Genomic DNA, 13,077 nt, shown 5'->3' with positions numbered 1-13,077 from the left:
TAAGTAACTTTGTACCTAACCTTTACCAGGTAAAGGATAGACATATAGGTGACTTATAAGTTACTTAAGTGCAGTGAAAATGGCTGTGAAATAATGTGTGCATTATTTCACTCAGGCTGCAGTGGCAGGCCTGTGTAAGAATTGTCAGAGTTCCCTATGGGTGGCAAAAGAAATGCTGCAGCCCATAGGGATCTCCTGGAATCCCAATACCCTGGGTACCTCAGTACCATACACTAGGGAATTATAAGGGTGTTCCAGTAAGCCAATGTGAATTGGTAAAATTGGTCACTAGTCTGTTAGTGACAATTTAAAAGTAATGAGAGAGCATAACCACTGAGGTTCTGGTTAGCAGAGCCTCAGTGAGACAGTTAGGCACTACACAGGGAACACATACATGCACACCTATGAGCACTGGGGCCCTGTGTGACAGGGTCCCAGTGACACATACATATAGGCCACAAACTTATGAGCACTGGGTTCCTGACCAGCAGGGTCCCAGTGACACATAACAAACATACTGAAAACATAGTGTTTTCACTATGAGCACTGGGGCCTAGCCATCAGGATCCCAGTGAGACAGTGAAAACAGTGACAAACACCCTGACATACACTCACAAACAGGCCAAAAGTGGGAGTAACAAGGCTAGAAAGAGGCTACTTTCTCACAATTGTGCATATGCATTTGTGGTACTGTAGTAGCTTCACACGTCTCCTAGTTCAGCCTAAGCTGCTCTGCTAAGCTACCATTATCTATCAGCCTAAGCTGCTAGACACCCTATACACTAATAAGGGATACCTGGGCCTGGTGCAAGGTGTAAGTAACCCTTGGTACTCGCTACAAGCCAGTCCAGCCTCCTACATGGTGTCACTCCCCTGCTCCAAGCAGGCACCTTCCAAGACGACGACCAGTACCCTGGGACTCGTCTCATAGCGACGAGTGTGCTCCTAAGGACACAGAGGGTGGACATCATCGACATAGACTGTCCTGAGGTCCTGCTGACACAATTTGGAGGAGGTAAGACCTTGCCTTGCCTGAGAGCAATGGTACCCATGTGAACTGCGTCTTTGTAGGAGGCTGGCCTGGCTTATAGTGGGTACCTGATGGTAGTTACACCTTGTGCCAGGTCCAGTTATCCCTTATTAGTAGATTAGTGGTGTTCTAGTAGCTTAGGCTGATAGAGGTAGCTACAGCAGAGCAGCTTAGGCTGAACTAGGAGACATGCAAAGCTCCTACCATACCACTTATATCATATAGCACAATATCATAAGAAAACAAAATACACAGAGGGGGTTATTACAACTTTGGAGGAGGTATTAATCCGTCCCAAAAGTGACGGTAAAGTGACGGATATACCACCAGCCGTATTACGAATTCCATAGGATATAATGGACTTGTTATACGGCTGGTGGTATATCCGTCACTTTACGGTCACTTTTGGGACGGATTAACACCTCCTCCAAAGTTGTAATAACCCCCAGAGTTACTAAAAATAAAGGTACTTTATTTTAGTGACAATGTGCCCAAAAATATCTCAGAGGATATACTCCCTTAGGAGGTAGGTAAAATACACAAAATATACACACAAACCAAAATTAGGTAAGTAAACAGTTAGAAAAGTAGTGCAAACACTGTAGAATACAATAGGATGCAATAGGCCTAGGGGCAACACAAACCATACACTAAGAAAGTGGAATGCGAACCACTTGGGGGCCTCAGGCCTAGTTTAGTGTGTGGAGGGTCCCTGGGAGTGTAAGAAAACACTAAGGGTGTCCAAGATACCCCAGCCCAAGACCCTGAAAAGTAGCAGTAAAGTGACCCTACTTCCCCAGAAACACACTAAATTCATGATAGGAGATTCTGCAAAGACAACAACTGACTGCAAAGCACTGAAGTCGGATTCCTGGGCCTGAGGACCTGTAAAGGAAGGGGACCAAGTCCATGAGTCACAAAAGTGTCCAGGGGAGGGTAGGAGCCCACTAAACCCCGGATGAAGGTGCAAAATGGCTGCCTCTGGGTGGAAGAAGCTGAAGATTCTGCAACAACGTAAGATGCAAGGAACTTCTCCTTTGCATAGAAGATGTCCCACGGAGTGCTGGAGGATGCAGAGTTGTTTCCACACAGAAAGACCGCAAACAAGCCTTGCTAGATGCAAAGGTTGCGGTTCAAGGAAATGGGTGCTGCCCGGGCCCAAAAAGGACCAGGAGGTCACCCCTTGGAAAAGGAGACAGAGAGGGCGCTCAGCAGTTCAGAGAGCCCACTTAGAAGCAGGCAGCACCCAAAGAAGCACTTGAACAGGGGTTCAAGAGACCTGAGCATGGCGGTCGTCTCAAGACTACAAAGGAAGGTCCCACGAAGCCGGTGGTCAACTCAGCGAGTTGAGCAATGCAGGACAGAGTGATGGGGACCTTGGCTGTGCTGTGCATGAAGGATTCCTTGCAAAAGTGCACAGAAGCCCTAGCAGCTGCAGTTCATGCAGTACATGGGAATACTGTCTGGCGTGGGGAGGCAAGGACTTCCCTCCACTAAATTTGGACAGATGGACCACTGGACTGTTGGGGTCACTTGGATCCAGCTCCTGTGTTCCAGGGACCACGCTCGTCAAGATGAGAGGGGACACAGAGGACCGGTGATGCAGAAGTTTGGTGCCAGCGTTAGCAGGGGGAAGATTCCGTCGACCCACAGGAGATTTCTTCTTGCCGTCCAGTGCAGGGTGAAGGCAAACAGCTCTCAGAGCATGCACCACCAGGAAACAGTCAAGAAAGCTGGCAGGATTAGGCGCTACAATGTTGCTGGTAGTCGTACTGCTACTTTCTTGAGGTTTTGCAGTCGTCCTGGATCAGTCAGCGGTCGATCCTTGGCAGAAGTCAAAGAGGGAGATGCAGAGGAACTCTGGTGAGCTCTTGCATTCGTTATTTGAGGAAAAGCCCATAAGAGAGACCCTAAATAGCTCTCAGAGAAGGATTGGTCACCTATTCAGGTAAGCACCTATCAGTAGGGGTCTCTGGCATCACCTGCTGGCACTGGCCACTCAGAGGCCTCCATTGTGCCCTCACACCTCTGCATTCAAGATGGCAGAGGTCTGGGACACACTGGTGTAGACTGGCTTATGCAAGGAGGGCATTTCCAGAGGGTAGCAAAGTTAAGCGGCCTCAGAATGACTCAGGGAGGTGGTGTGGGAGTAGAGATGCAGGAGCATATTTATGAGCCCCTTGCGTCCCCGTTGCATCAATTTTCTGTGACACAACTGCATTGCAAACCTTGAAATCATATCACTGAGGTCACGTAAAGCCACTTTATGTGGCTTTCCATGGCTTCATAGATATGGAGTAAGGCAAGTCAGAGCAAGTTGTTGCGTTGCCTCACTCTGCACAAGGAAGGCGTTCCATGGATTTTGACGAATCCCAGATTTTTAAGACCATCTAAACCAAGGGATGTGTCACTTTCTCTCCTCATTTTGTCTTCTTTGTAAGTGTGCTGCATTGTGCAGCATACATACATAGATTTTTATGCCTTTCAGGGTTGTTTTTAGGTCGAGCCTACACAGCGTTTGCGCTGTCAGGGTGATGATCTGTTGTATGTACTATGTGGAGTTTAACTCCTCCCATCACCTCGGATTTGTCTACTTGATTGTCTTTTAAAAATCCTTGCTTGCCAGTGGTTAATATGCCTTCCAGGTCCGTCATTTTTGCAAGCAGTTCACACCCCTGGAGTATCGCCCCAGGACTTGTTGTCTTCCGCTTTCCCCTACTTAACTTTCGTGTCAGGAACTTTTTTTCCTAATTCCAACTCGTGTTTTCCTAGCTGCGCATGTTTCCTTCAAAGTGATGATTTTAAATTGAAAACATTGCGTATGTAGGCATACGTAACACTTGCAATTTAAAAGTATAGATAAGAACAGACTCTGCCTTCAAAATGCCCCAAATGCACGTTATCAGGATTTTTAAAAGTTTGCATTTATCACTTCAGTTCGATTCCTGCTCGTGTTATTTTTTTCCAGCTTGTTTTTTGAGTTTGGCTCTGTGATTGGGACTCTATCAGCGTGTCACTTTTCTGTTACTGTGAAGAGCCTTCTCTCTCTGACTTTACGCTGGATTTTGAAACAGCCCTGAACCGCATCAGGCTGCCTTCCCCTTTCCAGTCTCACAAAGGTAATGATAAATGGCTCTGTGTCTGTTTCCAAAATGGCAGTGTGTTACTTTTACTTGAATTTTCATTTTCAGAACTGAGTGTTTTCTTTCTCTACCAGAGCTAATTTTTCTGTTTAATTACTCTCCTGCCTGGTTTCCGAAGTGCGATCCATAACGCTGCCTGGCTCAGGTTGCTTAGTTTGCTGCTGGTGTTCCAAACCTTTCAAATGGCACAAAGGCACATAGCAGCGTGTCTCTTTTGCCAGTGGCTATGTTTTATTTATTTATCACTTTCCTGCTTTTTTTGATTTTTATTCAATCAGCAAGAGCATTTTCACTCCGATATTTGAGAAATGTGTTTCCCTTCAAAGTGATGTTTTTAGATTGAAATCATTGCATGTGTAGGCATACTGTTTAAACTATGTGCTTGTCTACGTATGTAATACTTGCAAATTAAAAGCATAGATAACAAGCATTTGCAATGCAATAGGTCTCGCCTTTGCAAGAGTTAGAGCTATTGGTGTTATATTGGACTTATATTGCCACATAATTTAGTCCTCTTCTGCCACAGAGTTCAAGTGGCCCTGCAAGTACTTCCATTGACCTTCTTCTTCTATCTGTAGTAAAAAAAAATAAACATGTTGTAATTTAGCATTTAGCATTTGCCATGCTAATTTCAATACAAAACCACTTTCATCACCTCACCATAAGAGTTGCTGGCTAACACAATTCCAAGAAAAAAAAATGTAGAAAACACTTACACCGTCATGTACGCTGGCAAACACAACAAGACAGGCACGGAATATGGATAATGAGTGGTGTCAGTGGGGTTACACATCCATGTGAGTAGCTCGGAAAGGCACCGATATACAATCCAGGTGCTGTGAAGCCTGCCTGGTACCCAACGGCAGCTGTGAGAGTCGGAAGTAGTGTGTGAGTGGGTGAGTCGCATGAAAGTTGCAGAAAAGCAGAAGGGCCAGAATGTATTCTGGAGAGAAAGAGGGATATTGTGATGATGCTCGTTGTAAGCTTTTGTCCTAAGAAACATAGGATAGTTCGGTGTCATGAAAAGTGACAAATGCACCTTCCAAGACGGGCTCTCTCACTTTAAATTTCTTTTTAGAAAGTAAAGCCAAATAGAAAACAGAGAGATGAAGTTTACAAACACCATTGAAGTTGTTTTGCGCTATATATACGTGGGACCAACTGCTAGTTTAAGACAGTTTTATTTTTGCTTAAGCGCCAGAGCCACCACAGTTACACGAAATGCAGCTTGAAATGTATATCAAATATTTTGGAAGGTTGCCAACTCCGTTCCAGTCTCTTTGTGAAGTTTTAGAGCTGGTGATTCAGGGCAATTCATGCCATGTTTACACAGCAACAAAACAGACATTTCCAAATGTGAGGAGTGATACAGACCTTTACAGCTAGGCTCATTTGCTCTTTCATGTAGGGCAGATATCGCTTTCTAAACAGATGTGAGTGCATGGGAATTGGTTTTCATTGTAATGGTAGCCTAAAGGCTTAAAAAAGAACACATTTGACCTTTAGAGCCATCAGTGGAAAGTTTTTTTTTACCCTGAACAACAGTAAATTAGCAACAAGTATTCTGGCGGGCGGGAGAGAGTTATTTTGTTTTTAAGGTACCGAAAAATAGAATGTATTTGAAAGAAAAGGCCTCTATAATATTTAACACACCATACAAAGCTTTCCATTTTGTAAACTTTAAATAAAGAATGCCTCTGTTGTGCTCCTCATATTTGCAGTGCTTCCTTTCTAAATAAAAAAGTTGTCAGGGCCCAAAGCCCTCCTCTGAAACAGGCGTCTGTTGCAATTAAATGTACGAACACAAAATACTGAGGCAGCGTAATCCTGAAGCCATCTCGGGCCTCTTCAATCCATTTACAGCCTCTCCCTGCCCCTTCAGCTCACTTTTGCAGCTTTCCGCTTTCTCCCTCTCTGATGCTTTTTCGTTTTTCTCTTCCTTTGTCTTTCCCATATGTGTCTTTTGCTCACAGCTAATGCGTGAGGCAAAAAAATAAGTGCCAGCCTCAAAAATAAGTGCTGGTGCTCCGCACCGGAAACAACAAGCACAAATTAGGCACTGCATATATGTAAATGGTATTTTATGTCCTTTGTTTGTTATTTGGTATCAGAGCTAGTATGCTCTGTAATGTATTTATGAAAGTGGCAGTTTTGAAACCCAGCAGAAGGCTGAGGACAACAAAAATAATGGGAAAACTCAGAGTAAAGACACATATCCCCGATGTAGGCTCGACCTTAAAAATGACATTGCTTTGCAGCTCTAGATGGGAGAAGCAAGATCAGCAGAGCCAGAAGACCCCTGAAAGCGTCAGAAAAGCAGAAGTGGCCGTATGCCCACAGAAGCGGAAACAAGGTACTTTAATGAGGCGCATTGATGAAACGTTGTTCAAAGATTAAATGTATTCACACCAAAAAGAAATCAAGTGGTTCCCATAAAAGTAAATTGTGCTCCTTTCCACTCAAAACATGATGCTGTAGTTTGTGACTGTTATTGTTTTAATATGTTGATTCCTTTTCCGAACATGAAAGCACTTTCCAAAACAGCCACAATGCTAAAAGATAAAGGGCTGCTTTTGTGAAGCATTCACCTAGTTTGTGAGATTTCCTTTCTATAGGAAAAAACAACAAAGATTTTAAATAACACGGAAAAAAAATAAAGCTGGCCCTGTGTACAAAAATTAAGTTGCGCTCCTTCTCACAGGTACTTAGTAAATTAAAGTGCTGAAAAATCTATTTCTCTCATAGTACTGTTGCTTGTTTTAAAGTATGATACTAATTCAACCAACAGTAAGAACACGACCCTATACTGCCATGATGCTGCCAGATAAAGCGCAGTGGTCGCAAAGCAGATGCCACGTTGGGGATGAAAACAAAACACATCAAAGATTTGAAATCACACGGATTTTTTTTTACGTTGGGGCAATGCACAAAAATGAAATAGCGCACCTTTCACATCTGGTTAGTAAATTTAAGTGCTCAAAAAGCAATTTATATAAGCAAAAGCGACTAGGAAAAAGTCCACCCAAAAGTGCTATTATGCTGCAGGTTGAAATGAAATCACAAGGGAAAAAAATGAAGGAAGTGCTATGTACGAACCTCAAACATAAATATCGCTCCTTTCCACAAGGGACCTGATACTGTTTGTTTAAAAGTGTGTTACTTATTCAACCAAGAGTAAGGACGCCTCACAAAAGTGCCACAATGCTGCCAGGTAAAGAACGGCGATCGTGAAGCACGAACGCATTGAGGATGGAAACAAAACACGACCAGTGATGGGAAGTGCTCGTCCCAATTGTAAACTAGTGGCGTCTGCTCCTCTCCTCTTGGGACAGGCGCCCCTGGGCCCAGCACTGCATGGACTTCCTTTTCTCATTCCTGCTCTTCGGGAGGATGGGGGGAGGAGAGGAGTGGCGTGGTGCCCTCACGCAGGAGGGTGGGGAGCATCTCCGTGCCGCCTCCCTTGCAAGCGTGAACAGATGCTTGGAGGCTGCTCCCTGCACAGCTCTGCCGAAGCGTCCTTCCCTGGGCGCGGCAACCCTGGAAATACCCTTCAGAAAAACACTCCTTGGGAACCTGAGCTGAGCTGAGGGGGGGACTTCGAGTCCCTTAAAATCTAAAAACAAAACAATTTACAGTCTGCGCTTTTTATTTTTATGTACGCACTTCACCCATAAGGAGTACAATTAACTATGTAACAGGGTCGATCTCATGGAAAGCGCTTGACTTCTGCCAAGCGAGATCGCGCTGCGAAAAAAGATAAAAAGCATTTGGAATGCAATAGTCTTGTGTTTGCTCGAGTTAGAGCTCATAGCGTTGTAAATCACTGACTGGACTTTTATTGTCACACAGACTGAAAATAATGAAGCATTTGAACTGCAATAGGTCTTGTGTTCGCTCGAGTTTCAGCTATTAGTGTTTTCTTGTCACAAACTGAAAATAAAAAGTAAAACAGTTGACATAAGAAGCCGGTTCAAAGCGACGCCATGAACTCGCAGAGACAGACAAAAGGAACAAGCATTTGCAATGCAACAACAGAAAATGCGCAAGGGACAGTAAGGAATAGAATAAACAAAGTCACACATGACTGAAGATGAAAGTAAGTTATAGACTAGAGCCCTGTAAACAGAAACAGACTGGGGCCACTGAAGCATCCAGCGCTCTCGTCAAATGCTATTAGCCTTTGAACAAAGTAATCCCTAAGCACATGCTTCATAGGCACAAGTGGAAGGGTACAAGTACTAGGAACATGCTCCAGGGGAGGGTACAACTGTGGAAAAGGTGGGACAAAGAGCAAGCATTGGCCACTAGCAAGCAAGGATTTTTTAAGGACACTGAAACAAACCAGTGAAAAAGCAGAGACCCCCGAAGAAGTATAGAAGTATATACTAAAGTATATACAAGAGGCCTCGAATGCTCGACCTAAAAACAGAAAGACACATTGCCTCTCAGAAGCTCCTCATGCATATTAACTCTATCTGCTTATCTATCATTTTCTTTCTTCAGTGGCGCATTTTGGGTAAAGTATTCTCGCTCTGACATTCAGTCATATTTTTAAACATCCCTTCACTGCATTTGCCTGCCGTCATCTTTCAATTTGCACAAATGCACCAAAAACAAAAACAAAACTTTTATTAAGTGTAAACACGACATAACATTAAAATATGGTTGCAGTTTACACACACAAGAGACACCCTGCATTTTAATTCACAAAGTGTGTCCAAATAGAAAGGCAGCGTCTCTTTCCCTAGTTTGCTAAACGGCAGCAGTATTTTCATTCAACATCGTGTTTATGCTTTACTACAAAGTTTGTGCATATTTATTACATTTTACATATTTATGAGTGCATTTATGTGATTTAAAAGGTTGTGTGTCTCTTTTCCAAATGTTTGCAAGGTAATATGCTTTAGGGGCGTCTAAAAGGTAGCTTATCATTTTCTTCTAATTTGCAAAAAAAAAAAAAAAAAACAGAAGCAGTTTTATTCATAATCTTAAAACACATTTCCCTCCATGAAACACTTAACTATTTACTTTAAAAAGTCTAAAATATACGTAAAACACACCAGATGTTGTTTATTAGCTTCATCAAACTTCGCTCAGTGGAAAGTTTCCCATCCTGTAATTGCAAACAATCCATTAAAGGTTTACATTCCCAAATAAAGACTGTATGCAGAGAGCGATGTGTCTGCTTTCACAACTGAACCAGACACCTTTCAGCTCTCCTCCACCCCCCCTTGTCACACCCTCTCACTGCCAATACAATAATGTGTCAGCGAGTACCAAACAGCCTGCATGCTGACATCCCATTTCTCTTCCCCAGTTAGAAACAATTGACCCAACCAATACGCCTACACAATCCCTTTCCAACTTTAAAAAAGGATTTGTAATAGAAACAAATTGCACGCACAATCACACAAATGCAACATTTTGGACATATGTATTTAACCATCTCAACAGAATGCAACATTTGCAATATAAATACATAAATACAAAGCAACAACGTTACAAGCACGCTGTCCTTAATATGCTGCACACGCATATTACCAATAAGCGTAGTAAAGCTATAGTGGATACTCTGCAGGGGAAGGATTGGCTGAGAGAGCCACAGTGTCATAATGCTGCGGCCTTATGGCATTGTGGGTAAAGCATCTGTTTACTCTCAGCCCCAGTCCCGCAGTACACACACAGTGTTGAGTCCTTCACAATTTTTTTTTTTTTAAAGCGCTGGTACATGTGAGGGAAGCTCGCATTGTCTATTCTCTGTGAGGGAAGCTTCCATTGTACCTTCTGTGTGAGGGAAGCTTGCATTGTACCTTCTCTGTGAGAGAACCTTGTATTGTACCTTCCGTGTGAGGGAAGCTTGCATTGTACCTTCTCTGTGAGAGAACCTTGTATTGTACCTTCACTGTGAGGGAAGCTTGCATTGTACCTTCGCTGTGAGGGAAGCTTGCATTGTTCCTTCTCTGTGAGAGAACCTTGTATTGTACCTTCCATGTGAGGGAAGCTTGCATTGTACCTTCTCTGTGAGGGAAGCTTGCATTGTACCTTCGCTGTGAGGGAAGCTTGCATTGTACCTTCTGTGAGAGGGAAGCTTGCATTGTACCTTCGCTGTGAGGGAAGCTTGCATTGTACCTTCGTTGTGAGGAAAGCTTGCATTGTACCTTCTGTGTGAGGGAAGCTTGCACCAGTTCCCAAATAAACAACCTATCCCTCTCTATCGTCCTTTCCATCTATATACTGTATATTCAACATACCACATAATTCTCCAACACAAATACACTCCGTACCACACAATTCTGCACTGCACAATTCCACAAGTAACAATTAAGATACAAATCACAAATTTCCACTCAACACATACATCCCCTACACTCCAAACCAAAACACATGAATAAATGACATTGTCATTTATAATGCCAATACTTGTAACTCTCGTGCATTTCAAATGCTTGTTTTTTGTGCAGGAAGGTGCCCCTTCCTGCACAAAACATTCTTGCCTAGTACAGACTACCATTGGTACTGGGCAGCACACAGGGCACTGGTGCAGGGGAAAGGACAGAAATGCACTTTATTACTCTAGGAAAGTACCATCTTGCCTGGCATGTTACCCCCATTTTTCACTGTATATATGTTGTTTTAGTTGAATGTGTCACTGGGACCCTGGTAACCCAGGGCCCCAGTGCTCATAAGTGTGCCTGAATGTGTTACCTGTGTAGTGACTAACTGTCTCACTGAGGCTCTGCTAATCAGAACCTCAGTGGTTATGCTCTCTCATTGCTTTCCAAATTGTCACTAACAGGCTAGTCACCATTTTTACCAATTTACATTGGCTTACTGGAACACCCTTATAATTCCCTAGTATATGGTACTGAGGTACCCAGGGTATTGGGGTTCCAGGAGATCCCTATGGGCTGCAGCATTTCTTTTGCCACCCATAGGGAGCTCTGACAATTCTTACACAGGCCTGCCACTGCAGCCTGAGTGAAATAACGTCCACGTTATTTCACAGCCATTTTACACTGCACTTAAGTAACTTATAAGTCACCTATATGTCTAACCTTTACCTGGTAAAGGTTAGGTGCAAAGTTACTTAGTGTGAGGGCACCCTGGCACTAGCCAAGGTGCCCCCACATTGTTCAGAGCCAATTCCCTGAACTTTGTGAGTGCGGGGACACCATTACACGCGTGCACTACATATAGGTCACTACCTATATGTAGCTTCACAATGGTAACTCCGAATATGGCCATGTAACATGTCTATGATCATGGAATTGCCCCCTCTATGCCATCCTGGCATAGTTGGCACAATCCCATGATCCCAGTGGTCTGTAGCACAGACCCTGGTACTGCCAAACTGCCCTTCCTGGGGTTTCACTGCAGCTGCTGCTGCTGCCAACCCCTCAGACAGGCATCTGCCCTCCTGGGGTCCAGCCAGGCCTGGCCCAGGATGGCAGAACAAAGAACTTCCTCTGAGAGAGGGTGTGACACCCTCTCCCTTTGGAAAATGGTGTGAAGGCAGGGGAGGAGTAGCCTCCCCCAGCCTCTGGAAATGCTTTGTTGGGCACAGATGTGCCCAATTCTGCATAAGCCAGTCTACACCGGTTCAGGGACCCCTTAGCCCCTGCTCTGGCGCGAAACTGGACAAAGGAAAGCGGAGTGACCACTCCCCTGACCTGCACCTCCCCTGGGAGGTGTCCAGAGCTCCTCCAGTGTGCTCCAGACCTCTGCCATCTTGGAAACAGAGGTGCTGCTGGCACACTGGACTGCTCTAAGTGGCCAGTGCCACCAGGTGACGTCAGAGACTCCTGCTGATAGGCTCCTTCAGGTGTTAGTAGCCTATCCTCTCACCTAGGTAGCCAAACCCTCTTTTCTGGCTATTTAGGGTCTCTGTCTCTGGGGAAACTTTAGATAACGAATGCAAGAGCTCATCCGAGTTCCTCTGCATCTCCCTCTTCACCTTCTGATAAGGAAACGACTGCTGACCACGCTGGAAGCCTGCAAACCTGCAACATAGTAGCAAAGACGACTACTGCAACTCTGTAACGCTGATCCTGCCGCCTTCTCGACTGTTTTCCTGCTTGTGCATGCTGTGGGGGTAGCCTGCTTCCTCTCTGCACCAGAAGCTCCGAAGAAATCTCCCGTGGGTCGACGGAATCTTCCCCCTGCAACCGCAGGCACCAAAAAGCTGCATTACCGGTCCCTTGGGTCTCCTCTCAGCACGACGAGCGAGGTCCCTCGAATCCAGCGACTCTGTCCAAGTGACCCCCACAGTCCAGTGACTCTTCAGTCCAAGTTTGGTGGAGGTAAGTCCTTGCCTCACCTCGCTGGGCTGCATTGCTGGGAACAGCGACTTTGCAGCTACTCCGGCCCCTGTGCACTTCCGGCGGAAATCCTTTGTGCACAGCCAAGCCTGGGTCCACGGCACTCTAACCTGCATTGCACGACTTTCTAAGTTGGTCTCCGGCGACGTGGGACTCCTTTGTGCAACTTCGGCGAGCACCGTTTCATGCATCCTTGTAGTGCCTGTTTCTGGCACTTCTCCGGGAGCTACCTGCTTCAATGAGGGCTCTTTGTCTTGCACGACGTCCCCTCTCTCTTCAGGTCCAATTTACGACCTCCTGGTCCCTCCTGGGCCCCAGCAGCGTCCAAAAACGCCAAACGCACGATTTGTGCCTAGCAAGGCTTGTTGGCATCCTTTCGGCGGGAAAACACTTCTGCACAACTCTCCACGGCGAGTGGGATCCGTCCACCAAAGGGGAAGTCTCTAGCCCTTTTTGTTCCTGCAGAAACCTCAGCTTCTTCTGTCCAGTAGAAGCTTCTTTGCACCCGCAGCTGGCATTTCCTGGGCATCTGCCCATCTCCGACTTGCTTGTGACTTTTGGACTTGGTCCCCTTGTTCCACAGGTA

General features: G+C 45.0%; 1 protein-coding gene across 2 annotated transcripts in view; it reads left to right on the top strand.

Moving 5' to 3' along the window:
• LOC138295311 (NXPE family member 4-like) overlaps window positions 1-13,077 on the top strand; it is a 237,565-nt gene that overhangs the window by 100,130 nt on the left and 124,358 nt on the right. Inside the window, exon 2 of one of the 2 annotated variants that reach the window (XM_069233527.1) lies at window positions 6,432-6,526. The exons of the other annotated variant lie outside the window; for it this stretch is intronic. Coding sequence (XP_069089628.1) covers window positions 6,504-6,526 — 23 coding nt within the window. The 5' untranslated portion in view covers window positions 6,432-6,503. The remainder of the gene's footprint in view (window positions 1-6,431; window positions 6,527-13,077) is intronic. 2 annotated transcript variants of the gene reach the window in all.

The sequence above is a fragment of the Pleurodeles waltl genome, chromosome 5, assembly GCF_031143425.1.
Source record: "Pleurodeles waltl isolate 20211129_DDA chromosome 5, aPleWal1.hap1.20221129, whole genome shotgun sequence".
NCBI lineage: Eukaryota > Metazoa > Chordata > Amphibia > Caudata > Salamandridae > Pleurodeles > Pleurodeles waltl.
Note: the sequence above shows the minus strand (reverse complement) of the source record. Positions and strands in the feature narration are given on the sequence as shown.